The 19,293-nt window shown below is 59.6% G+C and overlaps 1 protein-coding gene across 9 annotated transcripts in view; it reads left to right on the plus strand.

Moving 5' to 3' along the window:
• The window catches only part of HDAC7 (histone deacetylase 7), a 71,557-nt gene that overhangs the window by 26,994 nt on the left and 25,270 nt on the right, over positions 1-19,293 (plus strand). For 2 of the 9 annotated variants that reach the window (XM_084303572.1, XM_084303576.1), the window contains exon 1: positions 6,883-7,258. The exons of 3 other annotated variants lie outside the window; for them this stretch is intronic. In XM_084303572.1, coding sequence (XP_084159698.1) covers positions 7,150-7,258 — 109 coding nt within the window. In that variant the 5' untranslated portion in view covers positions 6,883-7,149. Of the gene's footprint in view, positions 1-679; positions 815-6,882; positions 7,259-14,093; positions 14,249-17,861; positions 17,972-19,293 lie in introns of those variants that run through there. 4 more of the 9 variants (XM_084303573.1, XM_084303577.1, XM_084303579.1 and 1 more) reach the window with 4 other exon arrangements.

Genomic DNA, 19,293 nt, shown 5'->3' on the forward strand with positions numbered 1-19,293 from the left:
ACCACATCTTGGCACCTGTAAAGGATTTTAAGCGTTTTGGTGTCAGGGCTGTGGTGGGAGCCCTCCGTCGCCCTTCCTCGGGGTGTGGATGATGCTTTTTGTTCTGTTTGTCCCCCACTGGCTTGTTCCCCCTTGCCTTGAGCATCGGGTGCCGAGGAGGGGCAGTGGGTGCTACAGGGGGGCTGCGGCCCCAAAGGGCTTTTGGGGACGAGGGCTGGGGGTGACATGGGGCACAGGATGAGGGCAAAGCCATTGGGGTCCCCAAAACCCATTTGTGCAGCAGGTGCTGGCTGGGGGGGGGGCTTTGCACGTAAACCCCAGCTTGTTCTGAAGTGCACAAACCCCATTTTGCCTTGAACTGACCCTAAAAACCACAACCCCTCGTGGTACACCCCTTTTTATCCCCACTCCCCCCTTACTCGGACCCTGCTTCCAGGGAGCACGGAGCCCACTTTCTCCCCACTCAGGACCCCCGGGGGGGGGACGGGGACAGACCCGAGACCTCGAGACCCCCACGGGGGGAACCTAAGGCCTCGGAACAAGACCCCACAACCACCCCCGGACCCCCTGAGGGAAGGTTTGAGGCCTCGGGGCCCGGCTCGGCCCGGCCCTGCGGGCGGCGCCATTAAACGCAGCGCGGCCGCGGGGCGGCGCCGCCCGCAGACAAAGCGGCGGGGGCCGGGCTGAGGCGAGCCGGGCCGGGCCGGGCCAGGTCCCGGTCCCTCAGAGCTCCGAGAACCGAGCCATGGCTCTCCGGCTCGGATGGGCTCGGACAGCCCGGGCTCGGCTTTGTCCCCGCATGGCCCCGCCTGAGGTAAGGCAGCGGTGGTGGTGGTGGTGGAGGGGGGGGACCGGGATGGAGCCGCCGCCGCCGCCGGTCAGGGTCTGGGGGAGGGAGCGGCTGCGGTTTTGGGGAGCCCCCTGGGGTGCTGGGGGTCGTGTCGGGTGCTGGGAGTCCCCCCCCTATTGCTGGGAGTTGCCTTGTGTTGCTAGGAGTTGGTCCCGGGGGTGCTGGGGTCCCCCCTCGTTTTGATGGGGGTCCCCTCGGATTGCTAGGGCTTGGTGCCGGGGGTGTTGGGGTCCCTCCCCCGTATTGCTGGGGGTCCCCCTGTATTGCTAGGACTGGTCCTGGGGTGTTGGGGTCCCCCCCGTATTGCTGGGGGTCCCCCTGTACTCTAGGGACTGGCCCGAGGGTGTTGGGGTCCCCTGTATTGCTGAACCTGGGGGTCCCCTATATTGCTTTGGGTCCCCCAGTATTGCTGAGGACTGGCCCTAGGGTTGCTGGGCTCCCCTGTTTTACTGAACCTGGGGGTCCCCTATATTGCTGGGGGTCCCCCCGTATTGCTTGGGGTCCCCCCGTATTGCTGAGGACTGGCCCTGAGGGTTCTGGGGTCCCCTGTATTGCTGGGAGTCCCCCCAAATTTCTGGGGTTTCCCCCATAGCGCTAGGCATTAGCTCTGGGGGTCCCCTCTTATTGCTTGGGGTCCCCCAGTATTGCTGAGGACTGGCCCTAGGGGTGCTGGGCTCCCCTGTTTTACTGAACCTGGGGGTCCCCTATATTGCTGGGGGTCCCCTCGTATTGCTTGGGGTCCCCCTGTATTGCTGGAGACGGGGTGAACGTCTGCGTGGGCAGCTCTGTGGGGCCGGGCTGTGGGTGACAGCAGCTCCTCGGGCAGAACGGGGTCCCCAGGGACACGGGAGAGAGCGTGCTTGGCTGTGGTGAACTGGCTGCGGGGAGGGTTTTGTTCGGATCCCGATGCTTTTCCCTGCTGCAGGGCAGCTGGTGCTTCCAGGCAGCGAGGTTTTAAGGGACTGGGGTCACTCTGCTGGATTGCATCCTTATTGGGTTTATTTAACGAAGTGATATCTCTCTTTCCTGTCTCAATACCTTGATCAGAAAGGATGGGAGCAGTCGCCCTGGAAAAAAGAGTTGTTGATAGCCTGAGTAGCCCAGCTTCATCCTGAGCCAGCACAGCCCACAGACCTGCAAGTCGTCCAGTGTTTGCTCTCAGCTGGCAGTCCCCACGCTCCAAAAAAGCAGAGCTTCCCACACCTTTTTCCATGGTGAAGGTATTATCAGGGGGTTGGGCACGTTAGGAGGCTCTGCTGAGTAATGGGATGGTTGGAGGCTCCTGCAGAGGTGGTGGTGAGATGCACGCTCAGGCTTGGCTGGCTCAGCAGCGTGCGTGCAGGAGGGAAGAGCTGTCACTCCTGGGGGAGGACAGGGAACAAACAGCCTCAGGACTTTCCCTGTGTTTAGTCCAGGAGACGGTCCCAGCTCCTGGCAGAGCTGTGTTTTATTTCGGGAGGGTGACTTCTGCTCTGTGAGGGTCTGGTCGGACACCTCTGAGCAGGTGTCTGCAGAGCATTTCAGCCCGGACGTGGCAGCGGGAGATCTCTGGCGCTTCCTGGTTTGCACCGAGGATTTCAGCACCTCCTACTTAGCTGCCTGATGCGAGCAGGAAGTAGGAGCGTGAAAATGGCAGCAAAAGGGCTTGCAGCAAGGCTGGAAGCTCCAAAGGTGCAGATGTGAGAGGGTGATGAGGTTAGAGCTGTCCTGACCTAAGCCTTTCTGATGTGTAATTTGGGGACAGACACGTCAAAATGTTAGGGCTGGGCTATGTAGGCATGTGGTCTTATCCTAAGGCAGCGTGGCACGAGGGTGGAGGTGCTGTGCAGGTGCACGTGAGGGTGATTATTCCTGCAGTTCATCAAACTGCCTAGCTGCATCCTTCTGGGATGCAGGATGGTGTCCAGCTCAGGGTCTGTGTTGTGTTTTGAGGCAGGTGACTCCAGGGGTGTGAGCGACAGCACCCATGGCAGAAACAGTTCGTGGGAGGCTGAAAGCCAATGCTGCAAAGCCTGCACCATTTAGAAACGGTTCTAAGAAAAATAATGTCTGAAAATGCTAGTGGTAAGGAGGCTTTGTGTTGGGAGTCTCTGCAATCAGGCTTTTAGGGTTTTTTCTTGTTCAAGTAGTGGATGAAATGGTGGAGCACTGCAGGAGGTCCTGCAATCATGTATTTAACAGCTGGGACCTTGGTAAGGGGAAGAAAAACAAACAATTGCGTTGTCAGTGCTCTGAAATCAGGCAGCTCCTGCATCGTCACCTGGCTCTGGCGGGGCTTTGTACGAATCTCTTTGCTTTGCCTCGAGCCTGAGCCAGGTTTCTTGAAGGTTCAGGCTTCGAGACCTTAGTTTCCCTCTTGATTTTCATCCAGGCCCCTGCTTCGTCCCCTGCCCTGGCCGTGGGGGACAGGGAGAGGACGGGTAGGTGACTCAGTCCTGCGAGCTGTTGCATCGAGTCCGTCCCGAGGTCTGTGTCTCATTATCTTGCTATGCTCCCCGAAGGCAAGAATGCATCCTTCCCCGATTCAGGCTTTGCCGGCTTCCCACGAGCCGCTTCTCTGCTGACTTTTTGTGTCCTTAGCAAAATGGGGCTGATGACTGATGGCCAAGGAAGCGTGTCCTGGCCCTGCTGAGCCTGGCTGCAGCTGGGTGGGCTCGTGTCAAACTTGAGCAGCGCTCTGTGACCGAGGCTTTGAGAGCCCTGCCTCGGTCCAGCTCCCGCCTGCTCTCTGCCACGCTGCCCTAAAAATACTGCAGAAAGCCCTGCAGCTTGCAGCCCCGCTGAGCTGCTGCGATGTTTTTCTACCCCCGTGGGTGCCTGCAGTGAGCGTGGCTTGCGCCTGGCCACCCCACTCCTGCCTCTTCACGGCTGCTTTATCAAATCGCCTTCCCCTGACCAGCAGGGCTGGGTGCTTGGGGTGTCAGGGGCAATTTTCTTGCTTAAAGAAGCTCCGAGTTAGTGCGTGTGCTGTCTGATGTGGCGCGGGGCTTTCGAGTGGATGGGCAGCATTTTGGAGACGTGCAGGGCTGGCAGCACTCGTTGCTAATGCCCCGAATGGAAACTTTTATCAGAAAACCACGGCCCTCGTTACGCCGAGCCGAGGATGTTTAGGAGAGCAGCTCCGATCCTGCAGAATGTATGCAAAGGATTTGTTTTCTTTCAGTGCCTCGAGGAGCCTCGTCTTCCTTTCGAAACCGTCTTCCAGATATAGCAGCTGCTGCCAGCGCTGAATGAGCCCGGGCTGCGTTTCGGCAGCCTCTGCGTGCCGCGCGGGGTTCGATCGCTGGCGTTTGAGTTTAGCCAGAGCAAACGAAGCTGGTATGCTTGGGTGGCTTCGTCCCAGTTGTCAAACTATAAATAGTAAACGGAGCCCGAGCGCTTGCCGGCCTGGCTTTGGAAACTTCCCAGGCTCACCTTGGAGGAGGAATTCATGCCGGGGCACATCGGCCCTTGGCAGAGAGGGGCTGGAGGCGGCGGACGCACGGCGGGAGGCACCAGCGCCCGTCAGCGAGCTGATGAGGTGGCAGAGTCAGTCCGAGTGCCATGCGTCCCTGTCACTGGGTCCCTCTTGGGCAATATTTGAGGATGTTGAGGAAAGAGCCTCGAGGCAGTGCCAGAGAGCTCTTCGGCAGGAAAGGGAGCGTCTGAGCGAGGGTGGCCGTGGAGCTTCTGCTCCTGTGGACGTGCTGGAGCGGGACAGCAGCTCACCCGTCACATCTACCTGCTCGTCCTCCTAAAAATTCACTCTGTCTGTGCTCAAAGCTTCGTGCCGTGGACGGTGCTTTCAGTTTCTTGGTGCTGTGATAATCTCCGGGATCACAGAGGTGTCTCCGAGGTCACAGCCTTGGTGGCTGGCTGGCTTTCCGCACCGTCCCGCGGCGACAATCCCCGTGGCTCTCTGGTGGCTACGTGAAGCTTCATCCCACGAGCTATTTGTATCTGGCACATGCCAGCGAGGGAATTAGCTCTTCCACAGGGCTGCTGTGCACAATTGGACCGAAATACTGCTCACAGCAGCACAAAATAAACTCTGCTGCTGCTCTGGCACGTCGCCGCGCTCGCCCCGTGGCCTCTCTGTGCTGCCGGAGGTGACAGCGGGTGCTGCAGGGTGCTGGGATGGGGCTGGGGGTGCTGGCGGGGGGAATGGGATGTGGGAAGCAGCACCTCAAAAGCGAGAGCCAAACCTTTGCTTGTTTTAGGAATGACTCAGAGGATGCCATCGGGAGTTAAACGAGCAGGTAGGGCTTCCCGGAGCGCTTGGGCTTCCTGACAAGATTGCTTTTACTCGTTCTTTGGGTCGTGTTAGGTGGTTGTGGCCTTTTCATCTGCTTTGCCTCTCTCATTCCTTTTCTCCACCATCCCTTCTAGCCAAGCACGTGCTGTTCTCCCACAGCTGCCCCTTGGAAAGGAAAACTTTCATCCCGATCCTGTTTGCATTCGAGCCCTGTGGCTGGGAAGGTGCCTGCGGAGCACCCTGGGGCCCTGCGGGTGCTGCAGGGCTCAGCTCAGGCTCCTGCAAGGAGCTGGGTTGAGGTGCTGGGAGCCCTTCAGGGGGATATTCCCGAGCCTCCACAGGAGGGGAAATCTCTTAGGCAAGGCAGGGGAAGGCAGAGTTGGTGCTGAGGCTGCTTTTTCAAGAGCCGCTCTTGCGTAAGAGCGAAGCCTTGGGCAGCACAGAAAACGTGGAGAACGTCACTTCCTCGCCAGGGCTGGAGACAGGAGCAGCCCTTTCTGAACTTCTTCCTTCATGTGGATCCAAAACTTGCAAGGCTTATGCAAATCCCGCAGGTTCACCGGCAGTTTGATGCTCTTAGGTTGCAGAGGATGTTTCCGTGCATAGCCCGGGGGTGCAGCTGCCGAGCAAAGAGCCTCCTCTCTTCCTGCCATCGACTCCTTTCTAGATCTGACTGCCTTAAGCAACACTTAAGAGGCACAGGCTTCTCAGTAGCGTCTTCGGGGCGAGAATATTCACAGCAGAGAGGTCGTGGGGAGGTGTCTCTGCTCCCCGGGCAGCCCAGGGTGGATGGGGAGCAGCATTCAGCTTGCCCGCAGGCTTTGCTGTGTCCTTTCTGCTGCCTTCGTGGGCTCACCCTGCCTCCTCTGGCCTTGCTGCCCTTGTCCTGGTGGCTCCTTGCTGTCCCGGGGCTGTTGGGGATGGAGGATCAGCTATAAGAAGCAGCTGCTGGCTGGCCGAGGGCTGGAATCAGAGCTGTGCGCTCCCGGTGCCCCGCGGAGGGTTTGGAGGATGCTTTTACAACACGCAAAACCAGCAGGTTTGAGGAATTCACTTATTTAGCACCGCAGGCTCTGTCAGTCCCGGCTTGCGACTTCTTCCCCTCCGAAAACCAGGAGAAAATATTTCGGGGGGTCGAGATGAGCCAGCAGAACCTTGTGCCGTGCCAGCGAAGGCTCCTCGTGCGCCGGCGAGGTGGCAGAGCGCCGCTGCGGGGACCGGTTTCAGGTGGCAGAGTTTGGTTTCCAGAAAGCATAGCTCGTATGTTTGTTTTCCTGGTACCTACGGCTTGAAATCAAACACCCTCGGAGCGCTGCCATTTAAATTTCCCTGCATGAATCTTAATGGTGGTTGCTAACCGAGACCAGATCTTTTCCGAAGCACATCTGGCGACCGGGCGCGATCGCAAACTCTCCCTTCGAAGCGCGGCGAGAGCCGCAAGGCTCAGTTTGGGGTTAGAAAGCACCAAAAAGGGGGCTGAGCCGCTCCTGGGGGTACCCCGAGCATCGCCGAGGTGCAGGTACCACCCCCAGACCCTCTTTTGGCTGCACGGGCTGGCGTGGAGGTGGCCGGGGTGCCTCAAAAGCACGCGCGGCGGCTCTGCCTCGGCTTACCCGAATTTTTCTCGGTGAGGTGAGAGTTGTTGTGCAGTTTCCTCTTTATATCCTCTTATGTCACGCCGCCCCGCCGGCTGAGCGCGCTGAAAATAGCTGCCAATCCCCGGCGGTTTCACTTCAAGGTCTCTATTCTTAGCTTGCTGGTTAGCTGAGCAAGCCGCCTTCCTCAGTAGTCATGAGTTCAAGGACCGAAGGGTGACGGAGAGCCATGCGGGAGCTTTCTTGGCGTTTCAGGGCAGCTCGGGCAGAGCCCTCCCCGGCGGCCGCAGCCCCGTGCGCTGGAAGAAGAGAGCCACGCGTCCAGGAGCGGGGAAGACAAGCCCTGAAGTGAGCAGGAGTTTCTCGAGGAGGGGTATCGCAGCCGGGCGAGCTCTTATCGGACCCCGTCTCGCTGCTGCCCCGATGACCAGATCCGTGCGTGGCAGGAGCGAAGCAGAAGTGAATGTGGGATGCGGAGCGGCGGCTTCCCGGGAGCGGAACTAGCTGGATGTTCTCAGAGTAAGAGCCGGGCGCTGAGGCTGAGGATATCTGCCCTGCTGGGGATGTTCAGCCCGTCCTGTGAGTGCCTTTCCCATCCCTGGGGGGATTTTTTTTTTTTTAATTCTTTTCTTCCTTTCGTGGCTCTGAATCCTGAGCCGGGGTGGGCTGGCTGACGGCACGCCCTGGAGCATCCTGCGGTGTGGTACACGGGGGCTGAGCTGAAGCTCGGATCCCGCTGGGTCCCCGCGGGAGGTTTCTGGGTGCTGGGGCAGCAAAAAGGCTGCTTTGACCCCAGGATCCCAGCCTGGGGCCTACGTGGGAGCTTTCCACAGCCCTGTGGCTGCAGGAGGGGATGGTGTCGGCCCCGGTTGCACCAGCAAGCACTGGGCAGGCTCCTCTTATCTCCTCTTATCTCCTCTTATCTCCTCTGCCGTGCCTGGCTGCTTGGTTGGCACCTCACCCAGGAGCTCTTGCTTCAATCTGAAGGTGCTGCCTAAACGGGTGCAGAGCCCGAGGGACCCCCCGCTCATCCTCCAGCAGGGCTTGCCTGTTTTAGAGACCTCATTTTGGGACAGATCTCGTTTCCCAAGCTCCGTTTAAATCCCTTAAACCCTCCCAAGCTGCTGCGGAGGCTGCCCTAGAGGGGCAGGAGCAGCATCCTGCCCCCGGGGCATCGATGGCACGGGAGGAAGGCGCCTACACGGGGCCAAATCTGCCAGCCTGGCTTTCTCCACGCACCCCGAGCTCGCCCAGCTCCATCCTCGGGGCTGCTTTGTGCCGAGCTCGCATCCTGCCTCGGCTGCGGGTGACGGTCACGTGCAGGCAAAGCCTTTGTCCTGTGCCTGGCAGCTTTTTTGAAAAACTTATTTTTAGGTGCTTTACTGGCTTCCTCTTCCTCCTGCGCTGCGCCGCGCTCCCTCCTTCTAGCTCCCTCTTCTAGGATTGCTTTTTCTGAACGCTCGGTTCCTCCTTAAGGCCGTTTTTTTTTTGCAGGCCCTTTTGTCTGGGCTTGGGAGCTGTCCCAGTTTAGCATTAGCAGCTGCCGGCTCCTTCTGGGTAAGCAAGAACAAATAAAGGTTTCGAGTGAATGAATCATTTGAGCCTTATCTGTCTCGGGAAGCCGGCACAGCTGTGCAACTGCTGCAGGAGCCTGCCTGCAGGGCACGGAGGCTCCTCATTGAGGAACTTCTCCTCCAGTGGCCGGTGCTTAACGGGCTCGCCCCGCTGCCCTGGGCCTCGGTGGATTCCCCTGCACGCCCCTGAGCTTTCCCCTGTGCTTGGTTATGAAGCACGGCTCTGGCTAAAATCCCTTTCCACGCTGGTTTTCCTACAGTTCCCAGGGAAATCCAGCCCCAAGGATGCTTCGGGTGGTTAAATCCCGCGTGGAAGCGTGGTGCTGGGCCCTGCAGGGATGCTCCTGGAGGACGGGCAGCTGTCCTCGGGGCTCCCCGGCCGAGTGGCAGCGCTGTGGGATCTGTGGCGTGGCTGTGCCGGTTCAAAAGGCAGCATTCGGAGATAAGCAGTGTTGGTTTAATCCCAGAAATGTGGGAGAAGGGAGGGGAGCAGCAGATAAGCCTTGGGCTCGTGCCGGCAAAATTTTCCTCTGGCCCTCCGGTGGGGACTTGTGCCGGGGCTGGTGTTTTGCTGAGCTCAATGGGACGGGGTTTTCTCGCCTTCCTCCCACTGGCCCTGTCTTCTGGCATGAAGATTAGGCTGGATTTGTCCTCCTGCCCTGCCTGATGGTCACGAAGGGTTTGCCAACAGCACTGGAGCTGCTGGGATGACCCAGCGGGCTTCGATACACAACCGCAGCGCACAACCGCAGTGGTGGCTCCTCGGAGCTTCTTGAAATTTCCCTTTTTTTAAGCAAAAAACCCTCTGGGATGTTGCATCCCACGCCCGGTGCCGTGTCTTGGGACAGAGGAACGGGGTGCCTTGGTGCTTGGGTCCTGCAGGACTTCTTGGTGCTCCCCAGAGCTGGCTTTGCCCTCGAGCGCCGATGGCCACGGCTCTGGGAGGAGGCTCGTGCTCCTGCTGCCCCGGCGCAGGGAAAGCAAACAGGGCTTGTACAACCCTCACAGAGCCAGGGCTAGAACCTGCTTTTCTTGTAGGACAGACCAGGGCTCAGCTGCTTGGCCTCCTTGGAGCGAGTGTACTCAGGCAGGGCTTGGCTTCTCTGCCTATACCCAATCTTTGAGCCGGTGGGTGGATGGGGCGCAAGTCCCCGCTGGATTTGTCCCTGTGAAGCTGGTGGCTGTGCTGCGAGGAGCCGTGCCTGGCTGGATGTGACCTCGTCCTCGTCAGCTGGATGCTCCCGGATTGAATCTTGGTCATAATTCACCTGGAATCACTCCCACCTCGTCCTTCTTCCATCTTTAAGGCTCTGTCGTTGCGGAGAGCTCACTGCGGGAGGTGAGTGCAGGCACCACGATCCTGCCGAGCCCCGGCGTCCACAACTGGCTAAATCCCACCTGAAAAGCCCGAGGATGGAAGCAGTGGGTTTGGGTTTGGCTTGGCCACGAGGATCAGTGGGGTCGAGCCACGTTTTGGCCACAGGGCTGAAGAGCAGAGCTGGCCCTCGGGACAGGGCTGGGGGCAAGGGGATGGCACGGGGGCTGTCGTAGATGAGCTGTCACGCAACACTTTTGGAGATGCAGCATCCTAGCTGTGATTTCTGGCTTTGAAGCACCGTGGTTGCCCCCGTGCCCTGCTCTCCAAAGGGCAGCCTCCATCCCCGCTCTGAGAGATGCTCCTCGCGGGGCCCGACTCTTCTGGAAAGCTCTGTGCCGTTTGGAGGGAGATAAGGGTAGGGTTTAATGCAAAAAAAAGTAAAAAATTAAGAGAATTTCCTGCCGCTGGAGATGGAGGCTGGATAACGCTGATTTAGAGCTTCGGCTCCCATCTGCAGCCTCCCCGCGCTCCCGGGGGAAGCTGCCCTGCTTCCCAGCCTCGTGCCCGCTGGCAGGGTCAGTGCCTCGCTGGCTCCACAGCAGATTTGTGCAAAAAGATCCACGGCTCTCAATCCTTTTCCTGCATTTAGGGCTCACGGGTTACGTGCTGCCGCCGAGCTGCCTCATCCTCCCGCGGCAGGACGGGGCCCGGCGGCCCCCAGACACCCCTCCGGCGTGGCCAGGCTCAGCGGTGAGACGCTGGTATGCGAGATGTAAACTCAACACCAAAGTTTAGATTACAGCCCTGCGAAAAACATCAGCTCCCCTAAATGGAGCCCAGATGGTGGCGGAAGCCGCGCGGAAAGCGGCGAGCTGGTGGAGGAGGAATGGCAGGGACCGAGCGAGCCGAGGGATGAGGCTGAATTGGGGGGGGGGGGGAGGGAAGAGGTAGGGTTACAGCCCCCACCGCCTGCTGCGAGGTCAGTTTAGAGCCTGGGCTGCTTAATTTCCCCTTCTCCCCCTTACCAGCAGCTCCGGACGAGGAATTTCTCAGGGTCGCATCCGCGGCCGTGCAGCGTTTCCAAAGCTGAGGTTTCCCACAGCCCGTGACAGTTGAACTTGTGGGCACGAGAGGCCGAGGGCTCTCGGGTAAATTAGAGGGGAGCGGGGAGATCTGAGGGTGGCCACTGCCCAAACTGCTCGCCCGGGAGCTCTGCCAGGAGAGGAGGCTTGGAGCAAACCTGCCCGGGGTTTTGGGGAGGAGAGGAGCAATGGGGAAGCACCCGGGCGATGGGGGATCACAGGGCACAGCCCAAAAGTGGGTGCTGCTGAGCCGAGCAGTGCCAGCACGTGTGGGGACAGGAGTGGGAGCCTTCGATTTATGCTGCGGGGATGGGACAGCAAATTTGGCCCTTCCTAAAAGACAGGGCAGGGGGTGGCTTGGGGTGGCTGCAGGGAGAGCCCCTCGCTGCGCTGGGACGGGTCCAGGGGTGGGGATGTGCTGGGTGGTGTGGAGCAGGGTCCCCATCTTCAGGGTGTTTGAGCAGCGTTAGGAATGGCCGAGTTATTTGTCCCCTCTGTGAACCGGAGTGCTGGGGTGGTGATGAGAGAGGAGACATTTACAGGAGAAAAATAAATGGGGTTTTTAGGGGTTATTCTGTCAACAGCTGTGGGGAGACCCTGAACGTATCCAGATGGGATCGGCGCTCGTCAGTTAGGATCCTGCCATCCCTTTCTCATTGCTCCGTCCTTCCCACACCTCCCTCCCTTGTTGCAGCCGCTGTATTTTTCCTTTGCCACGCATTTTGGTGGCAGAAGAGGGCTGGGGAGGAGCAGGAACCCCAGCAGCGGCGCCCGCAGCGGCGCTGACACCGAGCCGCGGGGCGCGCACGCGGCGTTTGCCTTGGAGGAAGCCCACATCCCTCGAGATAACAGCCCGTGCAGGAGAAACACACCCCTCCTCTCGGAGATAAGCTTGTGTGCAGACACAGCCCGAAGATAAACACCCAGGAAGGCAAACATCCAAGTCCTACACCTGTATGGGCGCGGAGCACCTGTACGCACCCGCTGCGCGCAGCCTCCTGGGTGCACCCGAGCTGGGTTTCGGCACTTGCCAAGCCTGCTTTTGCCCTAAAAAACACTTATAGGACCGTGCCGTGCCCCAAAAGCTGGAGATGCTCAAGGAGAGACCTGGCTGAGGTTTGTTCTCGCTGGGTCCAGCTGGCTGCAGCTTTTAAAGATGCTTGGAGCAACGTGGGCACGCCAGGGCTGGAGCGCATCCCGGGCTGGGAACCGGCTTCTGGGGGTGCCCTTGGCTCCTCCTGTTGTGTTTTGAGGATTTGGGGCTTTGAGCTGGAATCCTGCAGAGGAAAGATCTCTGCACACACGTCAGTTTGTGCTGAAGCATGCTGGTGGGCGAGCGGTGCCTCGTGTCCTCCCAGCAGGCAGGCTCTGCATGGCTTTAAGATGCTGTCTGTCATCTTCAGGCTGTGGGTTCACTTTTCTGGTAGCTTTTGGGTACCTTCAGCGCGCAGCTCGGAGTCTTCGAGCTCCCGTGAGTGGCAGGAAGGGCTTTCGGTGAGCTCCTCGTTTGTCAGCAGTTGTGAAATTGGCACCGATGAAACCGTCGCCAGCGCGGCCTCGCCGCAGCGCGAAGGCTTTGTGGGGGATTTCGACACGAGCGTTGTTGTTAGGATGACCGTGATGGGGTTGGTGCTGCTGAAATGTCGGCGCTGGCAGATGCATCCCCAGCCGGTGGGTTTGGATCTTCCCCTGCCCTCAGGCTCTGGGGTTTTTATTTTTCAGGGCTGAGTTGGAAGCAGCGCGGGTGCTGTCACACAGGTCAAACAAGGGGGCTGAGGGATTCTGGTGGTGGCCAGCCCCTCGTGTGCATCTCAGGGGCTGTTTCTGCATTTTTTCTGATTTTTTTTCAGTGGAATTCAAGAGGCAGAATGGCAGCTGAGGCTGGGAAAAACTCCGGATTGCTGCGAGCTGCCCTGCTGTGGGAGCAGGGGAACGGGGGGGCCGAACGGTGGCCCAGCTGCAGCTTGTGGGACACCCTGAAGGACAAGGTGGCAGGTGCCAAACCCCTCTGCCCCTCTCCAGGAGGGTTAAGAGATGCAGAGATCCTAACCATTTGCAGGGAAAGGTACTCCAAAAGGAGCCCCTTGGCCCCCCAGCCTGCAAAGGTGATCGCAGGGGGCTGGAGACGGGGACTTTGGCACCCCGGTCCCACCTCCGTGCGCTTGCTCTGCTTTAAAATAATCCCCGACAGCGGGTTGGAACCACGCAGGGGTGGTGGTTCTGCCTCTCGTCTGTCACCAAGAGGGCTTGCTGCAATGCAACCTCAGCTGGGAGGCGAGCAGCAACCTGAGGGAGCCCTGTACGGACAGGTAGGAGCCTTGCTTCTCGTTAGCTTTGTGAAGACCGCGGCCGGGTCCTTCCTCGGGAGCACAGACTACACCAGGAGCTCCGTGCCGGTGGTTTGTGGCTGTGAAATGCTCCTGAGGTGGATGCTGCGGAGCGGAAAAGATGTGCCTGCAGCTTAGCTCTGCCGTGCCTGCTCTGCAGGACCGTGTGTGCGCTTCCCTGCTGGGTTAGGAGCTGTGGATCAACGGCATCCACACCCCTGAGCACGAGCTGAGATGGCAGGAAAGGGCCGAGGCTTGTTGGGAGAGCCTCACGCCAACAAAAATGGAATATTTGCTTGGAAGGAAGGGTCGGTGCTGCAGCTTGGAGTCAAAAGGAGCCTCAAGGTATCCAAACAAAGGGGCCGAAGCGGTGGGGACAGAGGCTGGCACCCAATTTGGGTGCTGGCCCTGTCCATCTGCAGTGAACCATCCTAGCAGCCCCACGTCTGCTCTCTCCTTGTGTCAAATCACAGCAAAAAGGAGGCTCTGGAGGATGGCCTGGAGCCTGGAGAGCTCCAAATCTCCCCGTGGTTCCCATCTCTTTTCCTGGCTGCCTTTTTGATTTGTGCCTTGAGGTGTGGGTTTGGCACGGCGATGGCGACGAGCCCTTGGAAGATCCATCAAGCTCAAGGAACCGGAAGGCTTTTTATTTTATTTATTTTTTCATCTTGGTGGCACTCTGCTGGACGTCTCGTTGGGTCTAGCTTGCTCCCGAGTCGCTTTGCTGCCCGGCTGGAGGCTCGCTCCCTCCTCCAGGAGCCCAGCCTGGGTGATGATGGCCTGCGACGGCGATGGGAAGGAGTGATAGGGTTTGGCTGCTTCCCTGCTGGAGAGGCCGGGGGTGCTGGCACGCCGGGGCCGTTTCACACCAGGCAGACGTGTCTGGGACAATTCGCCGAGCGAGCCAAGAAGGTGGAGGGCGTGTGCGCCGAGAAGCCTGGGAGGGGACGCGGGGTGTAGGATGGGGTGCTGGCACATCTGGAGGTGGGACAGAGGAGCTTGCAGAAGGATTTGTGGGCTGGGGCCGGTCTGAGCTTGGGCGTGTGCTGGATCTGCAGAGATCTGCATGTCCTCCCTCTCGCTGCCTTATCTGCTGGCTCGCCGGGGGAGGCCTCCCAGCGCTGCTGCCTGCCCGAGGACATCCTTGCAACACCCAGCGGCTCTCCCCTCCGTCTTCCTCTCTGCTCAGCACCTCCTGGGCATCGCCGACCATGGGAGCGAGAGCTGAGGCTTCGCCGGAGCTGCCCCCGCTGCTGCTGAGAGCCCAGGTTAGAGGAGAGGTGACCGGTTGCGTGTTCAGCATTAGGGCGCAGATGTTCTGGCTGGAAATTGAGGGGTGTCCCAAATGCAGATCTCACAGCGGGCTCTGGAACGAGCGAAGCTCCACGAGTGGTATCTCATTACCAAACCCGGTGGTTTCGTTTTGTCAGGATATCTAAATGAATTGCAGAAAAGCTACGGCTTGCGTGGCGTCGATGCAAGGGTTTGGTCGCGGGTGGATAGTTTCCAGCAGATTTGTGCCTTGCGTTGGCATTTGACACGTTTTCAAGAGGATGAATTGGGTTTAGGGCTGGGGGCAGTGGATTTAAGCCTGGACCTGGGTTGGGGGCTTCAGGAAGGGGTTGTGAAGCCCTGGGCTGTCCGTGCAGCAGCGGGATGCGGAGAAACCGCGGTGTCCGCGGTGCTTTTGGGTCCGGCTCCAGCCCTGGCAGGCTTTGCCGAAGAGGGAGGCCAAACAGCTGGTGGAGGAGGAGAAGCCAGCAGAAATGGGACCTGCAGGAGCTGAGCTCTGTGGGAAGGTTAAAACGCTTTTTATCCAGCTTGACCTCCCGTCCTCCTTCCAGGCTGGGCTCGCTCGCTCCGGGTCCCTGCTGCTGCTCCGCCTGGGACTTTCTCCTGCTGCGCCCCTGCCAAAGCAGGAATTCACCCAGGCCTTGCTCCACGTCTCTCTGCAGCAGTCGGGGGGGGATCAGCAAAGCATCTGCAGCACCTCCCGTCCCTCTTTCCCACTTGGGTGCTTGCTAACTGCGTGTGCAGGCTCGCAGGAGCGAGCTGGCAGCTCCCCGAGCCCGTCCCGGGGCTCTCGGCGCGCAGTTTCTTCTCCAGGAGCAGCCTCGTGCCCTTTTCCACAGCCCACACAGTTTTTTTTCTTGGGTTGCAGGAGCCCTGGCAGCGAGGTATCGGGGCTGCCTTCCCTGCCAGGGCTCTGCGGGTGCACAGACCAGCTTTTCCTCTTCCCTTATCACCTTCAGCTTCAGGAGAAGCCGCTGCACAGCTGCTGAGCCGTGGAGGAGCTCTTTGGTTTTGGCAGCCAAGGGCGAGCAGGAGTTCAAGAGCTGCCACGGCTGCGGAGGGAGGGACCACCTGAGAGAGCACGGGAGGTTGGCAGGGAGCAGCGTTGAGCAAAAAGGGCTGGCAAAACCGATGGCCACGCTCCTGGAAGGGGGAGAGCAGCTGCTGTAGAGGGGGAGAAACGAGAGGGGAGCACGGGAATGGCTTGCCACTAGATGGAGCGAATGGTCCCGTGGGGATTTATTTGCAGCCTCTGGCACATTCAGCCCAGGACCTTCCCTGTGGGAATAGGTCCCTTTCTCCTTGAGCTGCTTCTGGGCTTGGCTTTGGAGACCTGAGCTGGCAGCTTGGGGACCCTAATTTGGGCAGAATGTCCTTTTTGGGGGGGGAGAGTTTCCGTGTGTGAGTGTGGTGGACGTGGTGGAGCAGGTCCTGCTGGGCCTTTGGGTTGGGAAAGTGGCCTTTTGGGAAGCCACCCGGGCAGGAGCTGGAAGCATTCATTGCCCCGGGGATGCTCACGGAGCCTCAGGAGGATTCTGCTCGCCCTGCGGCCACCCTCGGCGACCTGGGACCCGCAGCAGGAACCCCGGCACCTCGTTTTCTCCCCCCTTGTTGGTAGAGAGAGCTGCAGACCGCGACAGGAACAACACGCTGCTGCAAGAGGAGAGAAGAGACGTGGGCAAACCTCGGCTGTCCCTCTCCGGAGCTGGCTGGGAGCATCAGGAATCCCTGCAGCAGCAGCTCCTGGCGATGCGAGTGCCTGCGCAGCCTCCCCAGCGGGGCACGGTGCTGCTCCCTTCCCACCGCCCGCACGCCAGGGGAGGGGTGAGCTACAGCAACAAAAATGCGCCCTTCCACTTGGGTGACTGCTCCCAGTTCGAGATGAAAACATTTGTTCCTGAAATTGGAGTCATTCCTGGGATTGCAACACCCGGGCTGTGTTTCCAATTAATCTGCTCAAGTCGTCATGCGTTTCCAAGCGCGTTGGCTCAGCGGAGAGAAATCTGGCGCTGGCTCCGCGCTGAAATGCCAGCTGAGATGTGCACGGTACGAAACGAGGAGAAAGCAGCCCCAGCACACAGCAACCTACCGGCAGCTGGCACGGGATCGGGGTGGGGGGCACGGGGCAGCTCCGGGACGGCTGGAGGGGACATGGTGGGAGTCAGACCGGCTCCCTCCTGGGAGAGGGGAGGCTTGAAATAGTTGTCGAATGACCGCCGGGTTTTTCCTGCCTGGTTTCCTCCTGTTTTTGGGTGTGTGTTTTGTTTTGGGGAGAAGGGGAGGGGGAGGGGGGGGTGAAGGGAGTCATGCTCGGTCTGTTCGCCGCATCTGCACGAGTCTGTTGGCGGCCTCGCTGCTGCAGCGAGGAGCGGGAGGTGTTTTTGGGGTGGGTGGTGGTGGTGTCTGAACCCCGATGCCTTCAGCCTCCTGCTGCCAGGCTGCTGCTGCCCCTGGCGAGGTGGGCACGGGCTGCATCCAGCAGGTCCCTGGGGGCTTTGCTGTGCCTCTCCAGGTACCTCTTGGAGGTCCTGACCTCTCAAAAGCACTGCTCACCCAGTTCTCCATCCCTCTGCGGAGATGCTGTGATCCTGGTGATGCATCTCCACGGGGAGCTGCTGGAAGGACATCCCCAGCCCGTGGCTCCCCTCTCCTAAGGCTGCCTTTGCAGAAGAACCCTGGGGCTGGAGGTGACCTGATGCATTCCTCATTTCCCGTGTGATTTTTGTCGAAAAAAAAAAAAAAAAAAAACGAAATTGGATCTCGCAGCCCGGTCCCAGCTGGGTGGGAGCGGTGCGGCGCGTTCGCACAAACACTCATGGAAAAGCCGAGCTTGCGTAGAAATCTTCCCTTTCCAAGAATGAGGCTCGGGCTGAGGCCCCCTCCCTCCTGAGTCAGCAGGGGTGATGGATGGGGAAGCTCGGCCGCCCTCCTGCCGCTGGGGTCACCGGCGGTGGCTTCTCCCTTCGGGGCTTTGTGAGGAGCCTGCAAACAAACGGCTTTCACCCTTCGGCAGCTGGAGCAGGGACGGAGCACCCGAATACCTCCTCTCCCCACGCCGCAGGGACGTTGCTGCCGCCTGCCCTGCAGCAGCTGGAGCTGGAAAGCGTTAAGGGAGGCCGGTGACAAGTCCACTCCCAGCTTGGATCACGCTGGCTTTCCCAGCTGCGAGGGCAGCACCGGGGCAGCGCGTTCTTCTGCGGGAGTGCCGTGCGAGCCTGCTCACCCTGCTCGGAGGCCAGCGCAAGCAAGGCGGCCCGTGGCGGACGCATAAAAGCCTGAAAAAAAAAATAAAAAAAGAAAAAACAACCAAAAAGCAACCAACAAAACAAAACAGGGAAGCGAGAGGAGGGGGAAGGCAAGTTTACCCCTGGCACTGAACGCTGCAGTGCGTCACTGTAACGTATGCTACTCTTAAGGACGTTGTGCTGATTTCCCGAGTTACGTGCTCCGGAATAGCCTCCGCCGCATAGATTTTTTAGCAGCGAGGATGTCAACTTTTCTATATTGGCTTGCAGGACGATAACGCCGCTGCCTTTCTATTTTTGACATGGCAGCGGGGCAGAAATGCTCTTGGGAACCTTCGGGGAGCGGAGCAGCCGGGCTCGCGGCGCTCCCTGCGCGGCCGGGCTTCGGGCGCGACGCCAGCGGCTCGGCGAGCAGCGCCTGCTGTAGGAGTGCCCGTTCCCCCCTCACTGCAGGTACGGGGAGCTCGGGCTGGGCAGAGGCAGCAGGGATGCACAGCGCTCGTCTTCCTTTCTCACCCGTTGGAGCTGCGGGCAGGATGGGTTTATGTTGGGCTTTGTTGCTGGCAGGGTTTTCCAGCTGGCACCGTGCGTGCTGCATGGGGATGGATGTGTCCATCCTTTGGAGCAGAAAGCTTGGATTTTGCGTGGAACCTGCTTTCTAGAGGGCTTGTTCTTTCCTCTGGACTGGATGCGAGGAAAGGAGAGCTTCTGTCTTAGCTTTTTTTGTTGTGCAACACAAAATCCCACCAGCCTGAGGAGTGGGGTTTATCCCAGCGCTGGCCGCTGCGCACGGGGTCTGAGTGCGGGCAGGGCTGTGGGTTTGTGCTTTGGGGCGGTTCTGGCCGTGTGTCTCACCTTCCTTCTGCCCCTAAATCGCAGTGGAGATGACTTTGGCCTCGAGGGTCCCATTTTTGTTGTTCCAGGCCGGGTGCAGCTGCGCGGGGCTTGGCCACGGCCGGGACAATGGCAGGAAACCGTCGGCCGCGCGCGGTCCTCGCCGCTGGCCAGGCACCGGAGCCTCGCGGAGCCGCCGCTGCCTCCGCCGCTCCTCCTGTGCTATTTCCATCGCATTGTCCGGAGGAGAGGAAGGATGTTTCCAGCCTTCTTCCTTTTTGCCTCAAAGGGACGCGGGGAGGGGAGAGGATTTTGCTGGCTGCTGCTTGTGCAATAGGCACAACCGCTGCGCTTGGACGCGCCGACCCGCTCCGCCCAGGTCGAGGGGCTGCTGAGTCCTGGTGCTGCAGGAGATGCTGCTGCCTCCGTGTCCTTCATTCCCAGCTCTCATTTGAGGCTGTTGGGATGTTGTTGGCTCTCAGCGGAAGGTATCTGGGGAGGGCAAAGTGGGATCCTAATGTTAGAAATTCCCCCAGCGCCGCGCTTTGCTGTGGATGTGCGCGTGGAGGTGTTGGGGCAGGGGTGGGAGGATAACCCGTGTGCAGTCAGTGCCTCTAAACCACGGTGTGCACTGGCAATGGGAAGGTCACCTCGTTGAGATGAAGAAATATGGCCTTTGAAAGGGGTTCTGTTTATTTTGGGGCTGTTTTAAGTTCTTTTTCTTGTGGACAAGGCTCTGGTGGTGGCGAAGAACTGCTGCAAAACCCCTCCTGTGTTTTTTTTTTTTTTGCACCGCTCTGGCTGCTGTGGGCACGCAGAGTCAAGGCTTGCTGTGCCGGAGGAGGCTGGGCTCCCACGTGCCAGGAAGTGAAAGCAGAATTAAGATGGGAAATGATCTATATTTGCTGCAGCTCGGTCCTCCGAACACCAGTAAACCCCAA

This window comes from Netta rufina (genome assembly GCF_964035555.1).
Source record: "Netta rufina genome assembly, chromosome: 30".
Classification (NCBI taxonomy): Eukaryota; Metazoa; Chordata; class Aves; order Anseriformes; family Anatidae; genus Netta; species Netta rufina.